The sequence below is a fragment of the Mustela nivalis genome, assembly GCF_964662115.1.
Source record: "Mustela nivalis genome assembly, chromosome: 15".
NCBI lineage: Eukaryota > Metazoa > Chordata > Mammalia > Carnivora > Mustelidae > Mustela > Mustela nivalis.
Window position 1 is genome coordinate 35879684 of NC_139034.1, and position 16092 is coordinate 35895775.

The 16092-nt window shown below is 37.6% G+C and overlaps 1 protein-coding gene across 4 annotated transcripts in view; it reads left to right on the plus strand.

The window, feature by feature from the left end:
* EPSTI1 (epithelial stromal interaction 1) overlaps positions 1-16092 on the plus strand; it is a 91024-nt gene that overhangs the window by 56645 nt on the left and 18287 nt on the right. For 2 of the 4 annotated variants that reach the window (XM_082701375.1, XM_082701377.1), the window contains 2 exons: positions 4009-4041; positions 6148-6231. In XM_082701375.1, coding sequence (XP_082557501.1) covers positions 4009-4041; positions 6148-6231 — 117 coding nt within the window. The remainder of the gene's footprint in view (positions 1-4008; positions 4042-6147; positions 6232-16092) is intronic. The other 2 variants (XM_082701376.1, XM_082701378.1) reach the window with 1 other exon arrangement.

Sequence of the window (16092 nt, forward strand, 5' to 3'; positions counted from 1 at the left end):
CTGATTTCTGGGTCGCCTATTTTCTATTTTCCTGTTTTATTTCTTTGTTTTGATGGAGCATATTATTTAGTGGCCTCCCAAGAGAAGAAGCATGCTCACGTCATTGCATTTCTGAAACTATATTCAGTCCTCACACTTAGCATGTAATTTTCTGGTAAGTATTCCAAATTAGAAATAATTTTCCTTCAGAATTCTGAAGGCATTGCTATTCTATGTTTGAGTATTGGTTCCTGAGAAATCCAAGGCTATTTGAATTTCAATCCTTATATATAAAGGCTCTACCCTGCTTCTCCTGGAAATGTTTTAATATCTCCTTCTCCACCCCCAATCGGTATTCTGTAATTTTGTAATGATGTGTCTAGTATGAGGGTCATTTATATTCATTTTCAGTCTGGAAACTCATTTCTAGTTCTAGGTTTTCTAGATTTTCTTGTGTCATTTCTTTGATTCATTTCCCTTCATTTTCTTTAAGGAATTCTTATTATTGAAATTCTAGGTCTCCTGGATTTATTTTCTTCTTTGTGGAAAAAAAAAAATATTTTTCTCCTTTAATTTATCTTTGACTTTTTTTTTTCTCCTCCTTGGCATATTGGGTTAGACAAATCCCCAGTCCTTTCCCTCCTGAGTGTCTCCTTTCCTGTCATATGACTGCCACACACACACATCTGACAACAGATGTGTGGGGGCTTGCCTCATACCAACTAATTCTGTGACAACAGTCGGGGGTCCTATAGTTTAACTCAGTTCGGACACTATCTACCTGGAGGTTCCCACAGGTTAAGGGCTCAGTCCCACAATACTGCCCTCTCCTTCAGATGCCAAACTGCAAGTAGTAGGACATAACTTCTGTCCAGCATGGCTACAAATTGCGGGTTCCCATGGCCCCCTTCCTGGGTTCCCTTAATTTTATAGAATGGCTCACAGAACTAAGGGAAACACTTACATACGTTTACCAGTTTATTAAAGGATATGATGAAGGATACAGATGAACAAACAGCCAGATGAAGAGATGCAAAGAGTAAAGTCTGGGAGTGTTCTGAGCTACAGGTGCTTTTGTCCCTGTGGGTTGGGATATGGTCACCCTCCCAGTGTGGATGTGTTCATCTACCTGGAAATTCCCAGAACCCTCATATTTTTGGGATTTTGTGAAGGCTTTATCACATAGGCATGATCAATAATTAATCCCATATTCACCCCCTCTCCCCTTTCTGGAGGTTTGGAGGGGACAGGTCTGGAAATTCCAAGTGTCTAATCATGGCTTGGTCTTTCTAGTGACCATTTCCCATCCAGTAGTCCATCCAGGAAGCCTCACTGGAACAAAAGATGCTATAACGCTCTTAACACTTAGGAATTTATATGGGTTTAGGAGCCCTGTGTAAGGGATGGAATCAAAGAAATATGAACCCAAGAGATGCTCCTAATGCTCTTATCACTTAGGAAGTTACAAAGGTTAAAACCTTTGTTGATATCTGTGCCAGGAATGGGGGCAGAGATGTATGTGTGCATGTGTGTGTGTGTGTGTGTGTGTGTGTTTATCCATTTATGTTTTCTGTTATCTCACACATTTTCTTTTTTTTTTTAAAAGAAAGTCTTTTTCTTTCTTTCTTTCTTTTTTTAATATTTTATTTATTTATTTGAGAGAGAGACAGTGAGAGAGAGTATGAGTGAGGAGAAGGTCAGAGAGAGAAGCAGGCCCCCCATGGAGCTGGGAGCCCGATGCGGGACTCGATCCCGGGACTCCAGGATCATGACCTGAGCCGAAGGCAGTCGCCCAACCAACTGAGCCACCCAGGTGCCCCCTCACACATTTTCTTAACTATCTTCTAAATATTTTACTGGCCGCCTTTGTGGAGAGGGAAGATATTTTTATTTTCCAGGAGCTTCTCTCTTCTTTGTTGCTTTTTAAAAATAGCAGCCTTGGGGCGCCTGGGTAGCTCAGTGGGTTAAAGCCTCTGCCTTCGGTTCAGGTCATGATCCCGGGGTCCTGGGATCAAGCCCCGCATCAGGCTCTCTGCTCGGTGGGGAGCCTGCTTCCTCCTCTCTCTGCCTGCCTCTCTACCTACTTGTGATCTCTGTCTGTCAAATAAATAAAAATCTTTAAAAAATAATAGCAGCCTGTTCTTGTTTCATGGACAAAATATCACCTCTGGCTCTCAGAGGACCCAGAGCAGGGAGCAGAGGATAACTTTGAAGAAGGGAGTCTGGAAGCTCACTACTCAGTATCCCGGACTTTATACAGTCCTTTCACTCTGCATCTGGGGTTTGACCACCATGAGCTTCCATGCTAGGTGTGCCTGGTTTAGTTTATCCAGAGAATACCCTTCTGATTTACTGTCAGAATTGGGAGAATTACTGGCTGAATTTCCAGGGTGGGAGCAGACAGAGGCACTTTCCTATCTTTCATCCGTCGTCCTCACCAGCTGTTGCATCCTTCTTGGGCCCTCGTGTTACTCTGTGGAGAAAAGCGGCTTCTTGTGGGTATCCTCCATCCCAGCCAGCATGTCCTTTGTTTCGCTCTTTTCCTCTTTTTGCTTATTGTTTCTTCATCTTCCTAGGTTTTTGTCTGGGAATACAGATGTATCTTGGTTTCTGAATGTAGAGTTTGACTCATCTTTTCCTCTGTTTGGGGTAATTTTTGAGAGAAGGATGGTGCAGAAACATATTTATTCCACCATCTTGAAATGGAAAACTAATGCTTGTCACGGGTTGAACTGTGGTCTCCCTGCCCACCCCAGAATTCATTTAGCCCTGACCCTCTGTACCTCACAATGTGACTATTTGAGATTGAGTCTTTATAGAAATAATCAAAATAAAATGAGGTCATTAGGGTGGGCTGTAATATAACAGGAGAGGTGTCCTTATAAAAGGGGAATCTGGACACAGAGACAAATGTGTATTCCACGAAGATGATGTGATAAGACAGGGAGAAGATGGCTATCTACAGGCCTAGATCCTTCTCTCCCAGACTTCAGAAGGAACCAACATTAAAGATACCTTAATTTTCGAACTTCCAGTCTCTAGAACTGTGAGACAATAAATTTCTGTGTATTTAAGCCACCCAGACTGTGTACTTTGTTATGGCAGCCCTAACAAACAAATACCATGCTATTTTTCATTTGTTCACACAGTAAACTTCCCCCTGCTTCGTCTGATTCCTACTCGCTATTTTTCTTTTTTAAGATTGTATTTATTTATTTCAGAGAGAGAAAGAAAGCACAAGCAGGGAGAGGGAGAAGCAGACTCCCATGCTGAGAAGGGAGCCTGAGGTGGGGCTCAATCCCAGGACCCTGGGGTCATGACCTGAGCCAAAGGCAGACGCTTAACTGACTGAGCCACCCAGGTGCTCCCCTACTCACTCTTTAAAACACAACTTAATGTCAACCCATTTTGAGAAGGTGTTTGTTGTTTCCTTCTTTCTTTCTTTCTTTTTTTTTTTTTAAGATTTTATTTATTGATTTATTTGACAGAGAAAAAGCACCAGCAGGGGGAGCAGGAGGCAGGGAGTGAAGCAGGCTAGGCTCCCTGCTGAGCAGGAAGCCTTATTTGGAGCTCCATCCCAGAACCCTGGAATCATGACCTGAGCTGAAGGCAGACACTTAAGCTACTGAACCACCTAGATGCCCCAAGAAGGTGTTCTGATCCAGTTTAATTAAATGTCCTTTTAGCTTCTTCTGTCATAATACCCATCATGCTGCACTGTAATCATCAGTTATCTTGTCTGACTTCCACACCAGGCTCTGATCACTTAAGGTCTGATATCATGTCTTATGAAGTGATTACACATAGTGGCTTACATATTATTTATTGAACATAGGTATTATAAGCATAGCTTTTGGGGAAGGGTGAGTTAAAATGTATATTTTGGTTGAATAACAAAAATTTAGTATTGATATTATATTAATACTTAGTGATAGAAAAATCATGTGAATACAATGACAGAAGTTGCAGGATTTAGAACTAAGAAAAATTGTGATCAAAAGTTCCCCCTCCCCCATTATTTTTGAACAGAAACTTCCTGTCCTGCCTGGGAATCACAGCTGGGTAAGCAAGAATTAGGATTCCAAGTAACTTTAAACTCTTCATAGTTGAGGAGCCATGTGACTTCCCAGTTTCTGTGGCCTTATAAATGACACTTTGTGTCTAATCCCTGTCTTTTTTTTCTGAGTGAAAAACTAGGACCCCTATTCTGATAAAAGGCCAATAAAGTGGTTATGTTAAAAGGAAATTATACAAATAGAATTTAGATTTCTCACTCAACCATCATATCTGCTTTAACTAAATATTTTATTACTCCTTTTAATCTCTTGAGTAGAAGATGTGTGTCCCTGGTCCATTTTCCTCTTTCGGGTCTTATATGGAATAACTGTGATAAAGGCTAGCCTTCTCTAAGTAAAAAGAAGAGAACCACTTATTAGAGAACAACTCTCCACCTTCAGTGTCTTATCACAGTTCTCTTGTGCTTAGGATTTAGATAAGAAAAAATCCTAGGATATTTTTGCTCATCTAATGAAGCAGGGTTTGAATGTGTGAGGGCTTCCTGAACACATCTGGAGTTCTACTCCAGATGTAGTAGTACTGCTGTAGAAGGCCTCTCCCTTCCTGGCAAGTGCTTATTATTTGATGGAATGTAGGTTTTTATAGTGACAGAAAATGGGGGAATAAATTAAGAAGTGCTTGAAGAAAAATTATAGTAAGGCAGTGGGGGGCAGCCTTCATAAGCTTTATGGGTTATTAGTCCAAAGAACAAGGCCTGAAATACGTAGTGTGCTGCCCTGATGCTGCTGGTAGTTTTATGGGAACAATGGCATTTCCTACATATTAGCTTATCAGGCTGCCCTCTCTACCTTACAGAGGGTGGGCTACAAATCACTGTGAGCCAAGAACGTATACGACAAATGAACAGACAATATACTTGAAATCTCATAAATTCCAGAAGGCACGGTCACTATGCCAGTGTGTGAAACCCTGTCGTGCTAGGTCAGTGGGACTAGAGGGCATCCTACTGTGTGTGCTGCTTCTCCCAACAAGGCCCCTTGAGGCTCTAATTCAGCCAGAAGTAATGACCCTTGTGCTTCTGAACAGCCTTTGTTTTCCTTCTCAGAAATAAAAATGAGCTTCAGGTACCGATGAAGGATGCAAAGACTTAGAAATAAATGCATCTCTGGAATGTTATGGTATCAATCACCAGCTGACAGGCTATTTAATAGGCTACCATTAATGAGCAGTAGGTATGTCAGTGCTTCGAAAGTCACTGTCTTTATTGCTTGTCTCTGAGATTAACTGATCAGCTACTTGGAGTCTATATAATTTACAGAAGAATATAGCTTTATTTGAGAGCAATATTTTTCCTAGGCAGGGCCCACTTTCCAAAATTTACATGTGTAAGGCATTAGTTGAGTTCCCTATATGTTGAATACAACAGCATTTTAGCTGAGCAGCAAAGGAGTGGGAAAGGCTGAAGGAGGGACAGCCCAGGCAAGGAGGAGAATGACAGAATCAGGGCTTCCGAGTCTGACAAGCTGCAACTGAAACTCCACTGTGGCCTTGTGGTCCGGTCAAATTAGTTCACATACCCAAGTCCATTTCCTTATTCACAAAATGAGGATAAAATCTACTTCATAGAATTTAAGGGTTAAAGTACTAAAAATAAATGCCTGGCGATTTAATGCATTGGCGCTGTTATAAATGAGGTAAAATCTATAGATTTTCCTCCTCCTTGATGGGCTTATTCTAAGTCAGTTTCATCGCCATGCTCTCTGCTTACCAGAGTCTAGTTAGAATTGATGTTAGTTGGAATATACTTGAAATAGAGGAAAGTTAAATATGTTTTTCAAATCCTTACAACTAGAAGAATAAACTATGTTGATTATCTCTGAGGGGTATTTTCTAAGCTTAATTAAACAAACATTTAGATCATCCTTTAAAATGTGCTGGATGATTATGCATATACTAGCCTTGTTTTTATATATCCCCTGGGACATCTTCAGACATATGCATAAATCACTCCATAAGCAAGTGTGTATGGAGAGCTTACTGTATGCTTGGTGTAGAGGTTGAGTTATTAGAACCAGTCCTGTGGTAGGCAGACTAGTATATTGTGGCAATGCTTTTCCCTATGATTTTTTTTTTTCTCCTATACATTTACAGGCCAGAAGCCGGGCTTATAAGGATTCTCTAAAGGAAGAAGAAAACAAAAAATTGCAAAAGATGAAGGAGGAACAACATCAGAAGGTATTCATAAGACCTTTTAGTCACTGCTAATTATCTGCTTGTAGTACTAGATAATTTTGAAGGTATTTCTGAACAAAAAAATTTACATACATGAAAATTATAAAGAAAAGCATTAAAAATAAAAAGTGAGATTTGGGCATATTTTAAGAATATGATGGGGTGTGGTCAACTCTCATGGTACTTAGCTTCCTAAGGGGGCTGGAGTGTATCTGCTATAGGTGGCCAGTAATTCAGAAGATAACCGAATACTCATGAACTTCTGATCTACAGAATATATCAATGTTGCTGTCATTTTTCAACCCAAAGACATAGGAAACTATAGTGTTCAGAGAATACTATAATGCATAACAAATAGCCATAAAATGTTATGAAACTAGCTTAAATATTCACCTAAAAATACCCATAAAACAAGGATACTCTATACATGTACACAAATATATGAGGTATTCCAAATGTTTTGAGAATAGAAATGAGTGAAATGAATGCAGAGCCTCCTAAGAACAGTGCTTAAAGGGCAATTCTCATTAGAATATAAAATTTCTGGCATGAGAACTGAAAACATTCAATGTTGTGACTTGATGGTCACACCTGCCTTTTATACATTGCTCAGATGGGGCCAGAAGCTCCTCAGCATGGGATAAGAATGAACACCAGTGCTTAGCTCTATGGTGCTACTTCATTCCATATTTTTTAAAGAACAAAATAAATTATTTAGGTAGTTGGACACCATTATCTTCCCCATCATTCTCATTTTCCAACTTCTCCTCTTGCCGTATTGGTGGTTGATAAATCCTGTCATTTCTTCCAGAATATCTCTCAAATTTATTTCTTTATTATACAATTAACTTGAATTCTAACTCTCATTTGATTTTTTTGAGTTGATTTAAAAATTTTCCTTATGTCTTTGCTGTACAACCTAACTTATTATAGCAATTATGTGTAAAATCACTTTATGAAATAGACTGTATGTAACTAATTGGCACTGCTATAATTTGACCCTTTTGAGTGCTATCCTCCTTCCAGCAATGGTCAAGCCCTTACTCATTGTTCCCATCAGCATATCTTATAGAGGACTTGTGTCACTCAACTGCTTTGTGCATAGCAGATAATAATTAAATCACTGGAAGAAATAATTTAAGTAGTACATTTAGTTACTGAGCTACTATGTAAACAATGAAGAAACCAAGAAACATTTTTATTCCTTTATGGTTTTTTTAAAACATCTTTTTGTTTTGCCAAAGGCCTCATATTGAAATCCACAATTTAATAATTAATATAGTAAGATTCTAAAGCAATTAGCATGTAGAAGCTAAGTCCAATATACACTCATGTTATATTTTCAATAAGTCTGTGAAGTGACATGTAAATGTTAGTCTATTTTTGTGACCTTTTAACTTAATATCAAGTCCTGAGGTACTTAGATACTGAGGAGAATGTTGTGAAGTTGGTATAAGATATACTTATATAAAAATAACTTTTAGTGAATTTTAAATAGTACTTTATAAGGTTTGGTGGAATATTTACAATGTAAAAACCATTAAAAGTAGAACATTTCACAAAGAGAATGCTCAACAGATTAGAAAATCAGATCTGGGATTTAATTTTCAGGTTGAGCAGTTATTTTAAACAGTGAAAATCAAGCTTTTTATTTCTTAATCTTGTTTTTCTTCTAGAGTTAGACAAATATTGATACATATTTTCTGGTTATTGATTGAGCATATTTTTTGCATAAATTATTTCCCTTTACTTACTGTAGCTTTCAGTAAAATGAATAATTTTGGCATACACATAATCCCATCATTAGAGTTTTCAATAACAGTAGAATAGAGAAGGGTAGTTACCTTATTTTTATTTCTCTTCCTTTTTGTTCAGTCTGTTGTTTACATGTCCCTGAAGGCATTTCCTGATTGGTAGAGTCTCTCATTCTATATCACTTCTAAGATTTAGCTTAAGAAAACAAGCATCAGGTTTATGCTAAGAAGATACAGAAAAAAACAAACAAACCCAGACGTATAACATCACATCTATTCATGTGTTTATTTATTTCAGTCATTCAACAAATACTTAGTGAATACCCAGGATGAAGTGATTCATAAGCAGATAATCTAGGTTAAGTTGAGGTGATAGCACATTTATTTTGCTTTGTGTATCTCTTTCACACTCTTTCATTACTCTGATCTCTGGACACAGTAAGTTCTTCCTTAAGGTTAGCCTATATATATTTTACATTTAATTCAGTTTTCTTTTCTTACAAAAACTTATTTATAATTCCCCTTTTCTCTTATATACTCAATATGTTCTTCTCATCTGACTACATTTTTGTGGTGGCAAACAAATACATTCACTCTTGCTTTTCTAAAATAACCCCTTCCTTGATTCTGCTATCCTTAGAGATACTATTTTTTCTGTTTCTACTGGAAAAAAAAGACAAAGGTAATTTTACTATAATCACATCTTTATTATTAATTTTGCCCTTTCTTCCTTATGTTCTGATTTATATTTAGAAGTGCTCATACTGAAACCTCTCCAAAGGTAAACTCCTTCTGATCATTCAATTCAGTGGTCATTTTGCAATCCCCATCTCCCTGTAACTCTGTAACAGTATTTAATATCAGTTTGAAGTTTTCCTTTTCTAGCTTTTTTTTTCCTGGTGGATCTATCTCAGAGTAATCTGTCCCAGTATCCAACCTTCCATCCTATCAACAAACATGTATTGAACTCCTACTATATTTGGAGCCTTTTGCAAGATGCTAGAGGTTCAATGAAGAACAGGACGTCAGGGATCTTCACAAAGTTTGCTTCTTAATGGAGGAGACAAACAATTAAAAGGAGACAAAGAAATAAACAACTGCATTTTTAATTTATGGCAACCAATCACTTTGTAGTAATTAATGCTGCAAAGAAGGAAATTGCACATTGTGATAACTTCAGGGTGGCTTATTGAATACTGTTGATTACCTACCTTTCTCCTAAAACCCTGTTTTTTTTTTTTTTTTTTCTCTCATGTATACATCCTACTTAGCATAGCCCATGTTTCAGAGAAGGCAGGCATATCCAAGTCCCAGGGATCTATTCCCAAAGGGTCTAACTGCTCGTGGGTATTCCATTCTCAACTGTTACTGACTTAGCTATGGACACGGGAAATTGTTCCAACCAATGAGACTTAAGGGAAGTCTGTTGTTCAGTACAGATTTTTGCCATTATGAAATATACTAGTCTTCCCATTTAATAATTTTCAGCTTGATTTTTTTTTGCCTTTTTATTTTGTCTGATTCTAATATTTTCTTTTAGCTTTTTTGTCTGAATTTATACAGCGATTTCCTTTTCCATCACTTAATTTAACCTCTCTGTGTCTTTTGTCTTAAATTATATTTCTGGTGACAAAAGTAGCTGTTCTTCCTTTTACCCAGTTTCATGGTTCCTTTTAATTTAATATATTCTCACTTATTGTGATGACTAGTGCATTTGTACAAATTCTCGCTGCTTAATTTGCTTTTTAGCTATATTTTCTTTCTTGTTTTCTGTTCTCTGTTTTTTTTGACTTTCTGAATTTTTTCTGTTCAATTTTTTTTTTTTTCCTTTCCTCCTTCTTTTCTCTCCTGTCTTTCCCTCTCTCCTCCCCTCCCTAGTGGTAAGAAATTTCAGTGTTTTGTTTTTGACCTTGTATGACCTTTGGTCTATTTAATTTCAAATGGATTTTGGAGTCTGAGAACTGTTCTTTAAATCTCATATTGTTTTCCTTATACTTCTATCTGTTCGGCCTTTTTCATTACATTCTGGGAGAAATCTTTAATTAGATCACCCTGCTTACTAATTTATTTCATAAGTTTCCATTCTGCTTATTTGGCACTTGTATTGAATTTATTTACCAAGACTGCTGACTTTTTCACAGCAATATTATGCTTTATAAGCACCATCTTCTTTCTGATTTCTTCATTGATGGTAATTACACAAACATTAAAGTTTTCTGTTTACCATTTTAACTTTTTTTTCCTTTCCATTTAAAGTTTTATCTCCTGTGATTTCCTTTCTCAACTATATGATTCTTGGTCATCTTGTTTCTTTGGGCATGCTGCCAAATGAGGTATTTAGGAGCTTGTCATCTGGGAGTAGTAGCCTCTTTTTCTCCTCTAGTCAAGTCGGTACCTGGGACACTGTCCTGTTTCTCTGGGCCCAGATATCCCTCCTCCATTCACTGGTTACCCAGTGGCCCGTGTCTGGGCTGTCTGCTGTGTAGTGCAAGTGTGGGAGGAAAAAGGGCCCACGGCCAAGCTGCTCTCAATGAACTTCTCCAACTCATCCTTTTAATGACTACCTCAGTATTACCTCTCAGAGCTCTTTCAGAGGCACAGCTAACTCAGCTCAGCTTATCCTGCACATTTGTTTCCCTGTGTAATTTATCCTGTCTCTTTTCTACTATTCAGAAACTTAAATAGATTTCCAATAGGCCAGTTGCACTTTTTGCATGTTTATTCACTTTTTATAGTCATTTGGAAAGTAAAAACAAGCCAAAAAATAAGAAAATACTGAAATAATTGGGTGACAAAGAAAATTATTATAGAATACATAAAAAATTATGAGAGCATTTTATGGGGAATGCATACAAAATTGTATTCTGAGACATTGTACTCAGAAAAGAAGAATCATAACTTTTAAATCCAATCAGTATTAAGAAAGAAATGAATTAAGCATCCAATCTAAGAACTTAGAACATGAACCATAAAGGATAGTGAAGGCAGTAATTAAGATAAGAACAGAAATTAATAATAACTTCAAGAAACAGCTGTTATAAAAATCCAACAGCTTGTTTTTTGATAAGGTCAACAAAATGAACAAATCTATGGCAAGTCTAATCAAGAAGAGATCAGTAAAAATGCAAATACACAACATTAGAAATGAGGAGCCAGAACCATAGATTTGGAAAAGATTAAGCTTATATTATTGTAGATAGTGCTATGCTAATAAATCAAATATGGGGATTAAGTGAATGATTTTACAGGGAAATATAAAACTCTAAAATGATTCAGAGTTAAAACAAATAAAGACAAATGAAAATGCAAGTGATTTCTAAAGTTTTCTCTTTCTAAAGAGATTTCTAAAGTATTCTCCCTTAACAAGCTAAATTTGGAAAATTGTACAGAAAATTCATTGGGATTTTCAAGGAACAGTATTTTTTCCTATGCTTTAGGGACAACTTGCTTTAAGGTTGTTTCAGAGCAAGGAAAAGATGAAGTAATTTAGAATTAATATTGAACTGTACTCTCCAAGATGTCACTGCCTGATAAAGAGAACACACACACATAGAAACTTATAGAGGTTAAATTTGAAAGAAAATTCTAGTTAATGGTATTTTTTCTCTTAACTAATTTACCAAGGCAAAGTAAGATTTATTCTAGGAATGTGAAGGTGACTGACTATATATTATAACTTTTTATATCTTTTCACTACAGGATAGGTCATGAAAGAAATTCCCATGGACCACCTCTTTAGCTATTAAAAAAAAAAGGCATTGATAAATTTTAATCTCTGTTACTAATTTAAAAATAACAAAAACAAATACGGTCAACTAGAAATTTAAAAGGTTGTGTTAAGATACATGCAATCTTCCAAACCAATAACCGACATTAACTCAATGGTGAAATACTATAGCAGTGAACAATATTAGGACATCTTTAACTCCTACTACCAACCAGTATCCGGACCTGGAAATTCTAACCTAGTTTGTAAAGTTATTTGATGGAAAACTTTTTTTTTTTACTTAAAACTCTTAATACAGTATGGAACAAGATTTGGGAGTTATCTTAACCAACTCGATAGGACAAAAAAAAAAAAAAACAAACAAAAAAACAGAGCTTTTCTAATTACTGAAAATAAGTAAAATTATTTTTGGGTGAGAACAATTTGCCTGCACAACCTGAGGGAATCAACTGAAAAATGATTAGAACAAATGGAATTAAATTAAAAAGTTACAAAATACAGCAGGAATCAAGAACTTTCTCAAATATTAGCAAACATCAATTAAAAAATAAAATGGAATAAAAAGGCCTTATCAAAAAGATATGTAACTTGCATATGTGACTTGCAACCATGTAAACACAGTGTTCAATTTTTTAAAAAATAAACAAGCCAAAAAAACTCCCAAACTCTCCTATTATCTGTAAGTGTCAGTTTGAATAATGTAGAGATGGATGTTGCTCCTGCGTGGTAATATTCGATACTGTAGTGACTATAGTTCTATCCATATTAATTTGTGAGATGTGTGCAATTCCAATAAGATTTTCAGGGGAATGAGGTGGTTTGAAAAACTATTCCTACATTTCAACCATGAGAATAATCACAAAATTAAATAAGAAGCTTTATAAAAATATGGATAATAATTTGTGTGTTTGCTGGGGCAAGGAGAGTATACAGAATTAGCTATTAAAAAATACCTCAAACACCCTCATACTGCCGTTTGTAAGAAGTGAACTGAAAAGGACTCTTTGACAACATCAAATGAGAGTTTCCAAAATGTGAAAGTATTAGATATAAAAGGTCTAAGTTTGTTCTGCAGAAATAATCAGAAATCAGAAATGTACATAAGATGTACATATAACATTGTGGTTTTTAAAAAAATATTACTGGAAGGTTTGAAACAGTTTGTTCAAGGATAGAGGATTGAGGATTTTGAAGTTTGGAATACCATGCAGCAACGGCTACTGTGTCTGAATGATACAGGCATATGATCACCTATATAACAATGAAAAAAAATTATAAAATAGACTCCAGGCAAGTTCTGAAACATGCCCCTTCTTATTGTGCTCTGTGGAAATTACTTCATCCCTCTAAGCCTTATTGTGTATGATAGTTATTTACCTCATGATACTGATTCTAGGACCAAATGAGAGAAAAGCTTGTAGAAAGTTTATCTTAATGGCTGGCATGTGGTAAGCCTACAAATGTTACCTGAGCTGCTGATAAGAAGTTATAATCTGTGTGTATAAAATCAAGAAATGAAGAAATTGACATGTTATTCCTGGGTAGAGAGATTTTATGTGTGATTATTATGTCTTCCTTTACTTTTTTATTTTTTAAAAAGATTTTATTTATTTGAGAGAGAGAAAATGAGAGCATGAGCAGGGGAAAGGGCAGAGAGGGAGAAGGAGATGGAGAAGAGGGATTCTGCCTTGGGGCTCAATCCCAAGACCCTTGGGTCATGACCTGAGCCAAAGGTAGATGCTTAACCAACTGAGCCACCCAGATGCCTCCATGTCTTCCTTTATAGTTTCTGTACTTTTTATACTTTCCACAATGAATAAGTAACTTTTAGGAGAAATCTTTTTTAAAAGAATCAAGTTGGGGTACCTGAGTGGCTCAGTGGTTAATACTCTGTCTTCGGCTCAGGTCATAATCTCAGGGTCCTGGGATCAAGCCCTGCATTGGGCTCTCTGCTCAGTGGGGAGCCTGCTTCCCCCTCTCTCTCTGCCTACTTGTGATCTCTCTCTCTCTGTCAAATAAATAAATAAAATCTTTAAAAGATAAAAGAAGAAAGTTGATAGGATGTATTTCTGGGTTGGGAGCTAGAGAGCTGGGGATTCAATGATTATTATAGCTGGAAGTCCATTTCTCTATATGTTAAAATGGTAGAACTAAAATAATTAATGAATGGAGAACACACATTAATAATGCTATTTTTTACTCCCCTACTTCACCCATTAATATTTCCTTCTTTTGACTTGGTTGTCTCCTCTTAATTTTTTGAAGTGCTTTCTACTTTTTTTCCTTAGTGAATCCATCTTTGTCCTTCTGGGCAAAGATATTGCTGTGAGGAGCCCCCAAATCAGGACTTCTCTCAACTGTCCCCTCCCATAAAGCTCCCCTCGTGTATTAAAAAGCATTCCAAGAAAGGGGTGCTTTAACATCTGTGGCATCAACTCTCCTTCCACTATCCTTTCCTCTTGAGTTGAGAGACCATCCTCCCCTTGGAGAAGCTTATCCTAGCCAGGCGATGACACTTTAATGTTTACATGAAGCAGTCAAGCTGAACCATGTGGGAACACCCCTCGCTGGGATTCAGACATGATTTCAAAATGACCCTCTCTTACTCTTCAGTGACTGCATGACAGCCATGCTCTGGGGCATCCCTTTCACTCTGGTCACACCAGGTTTCTCCAGTGTCCTGCTTGCACAGACCTGGCTGTCATGTGGTTGACCCTTTGGCACACTGGACCACAGAGAAGTGCCTTCTACAACCTCGGGCAGGAAATGGTGAGCTCTCTACTTGTTGCTATTAGCTTGGGGCCCAGTGCTGATCTTTGGTACCTCCTGTTAGCTCTCCAGCCAAGCAGCCTGTCTCCTAATGACAGCAACCCCACCGAGGGGTGAGCCAAGGCAGAGGCACGGTTTGCTTGTTGTCTGCATTTACCGATCCCATTTTGGGCAGTATTTACAGAAGATTCTGCTCTTAGCATCTCCAGGATGTTATCTTATTTTATCCTATTACTTCAGTGCCCTCTTTGAAGGCAGCTCTGTCTGAATGGAGGGAGATGTGGAAAGCAGCGAGAAGACATGGTTTCTGTCCTCTGGGAGCCTTCATGACCCAGGCATACTGTTGCACAACAATTTGCTCCTGGGTTCTCTGCACCCTTTCCACTGTAGCCTCAGATCCTGTTGTTTGAACTGGTGTTCAGCAGTACATTTCTTTGTGCTTCGTCTTGGAGTTGTGCCTGCGTCTGTCTCCCTTATTACACTATGGTTTCCGTCAGAGTGGAGCTGTCTATTTCCATCTGTACCTTCCACATGAATCCAGGTGTCTAGAAAACAGTTGGTGCTTAACAAATTCGTGTTGAGTGGGACAGGCTTGATGGTTTCTCAGACGCTATGCGTCCTATTCCTCCTATTTAAAGTGTTTTGATTTCCTTAATGTCCAAAGCTCAGTCCTTGGAACAAGAACAACTTATTTGTATCTGTCCAACTAGATATTGCACTTCTGGATGAAAAACCAGTAAATGAACCAAGGATATGCTTATAAGGCATGCGGACGCATCTGCAATGGCTGTCAATTCAGCAGAACAAATTAATTAGTTGAAATTATCCTTCGTGCTACCAAAGGAAAACCAGCCTCTCTCTAGTAAATATGCTTTGCTAGATACAGAATAATAATCCTGAGTGCGGCATTGCCAGAGCCTCCCCTCTGCCATCTGGAGTGATGTTCCTGCATGGTGATGCCTCATCAGCTCTGTCCCGGTTTCTGTCCTGCTCTGGGTTTTCTCCTCTCCCTGTCCTTACTCTGTCATAGGATAATGTGTGTCACTCTCTCCCTGTCCTCTTTTCTTCCCACTGGGCAGTTCTTGGCTTCCTAATGGAGTGTTTTGCTTTTTAACATCTTTACATGTGAAAAAAGAGGAAAATATAAAGAATGAGAAATGGTCTCCCACGTGGAGAAACCTCTGTTGATGGTATGAGGAAGTAATGTGAGCACAAGGATCAAAAGTTAGAAAGCAAGAATTACATGCGGTGTTAAAGCTGCTTGCCCTGCCTATCCACCTTCCATGCTTCTTACCCCAGTGATAATTACAGTTAACATTTTGGTGTATGTTTTTTATAAAATTATTTTAAATATGATACACGTCTGTATATAAAAGTTGAAATCAGGGGCGCCTGGGTGGCTCAGTGGGTTAAAGCCTCTGCTTTCAGCTCAGGTCATGATCTGAGGGTCCTGGGATCGAGTCCTGCATCGGGCTCTTTGCTCGGCGGGGAGCCTGCTTCCTCCTCTCTCTCTCTCTGCCGGCCTCTCTGCCTACTTGTGATCTCTGTCTGTCAAATAAATAAATTAATTAATTTAAAAAAAAGTTGAAATCAATGTGCATGTATCTTTTCTAT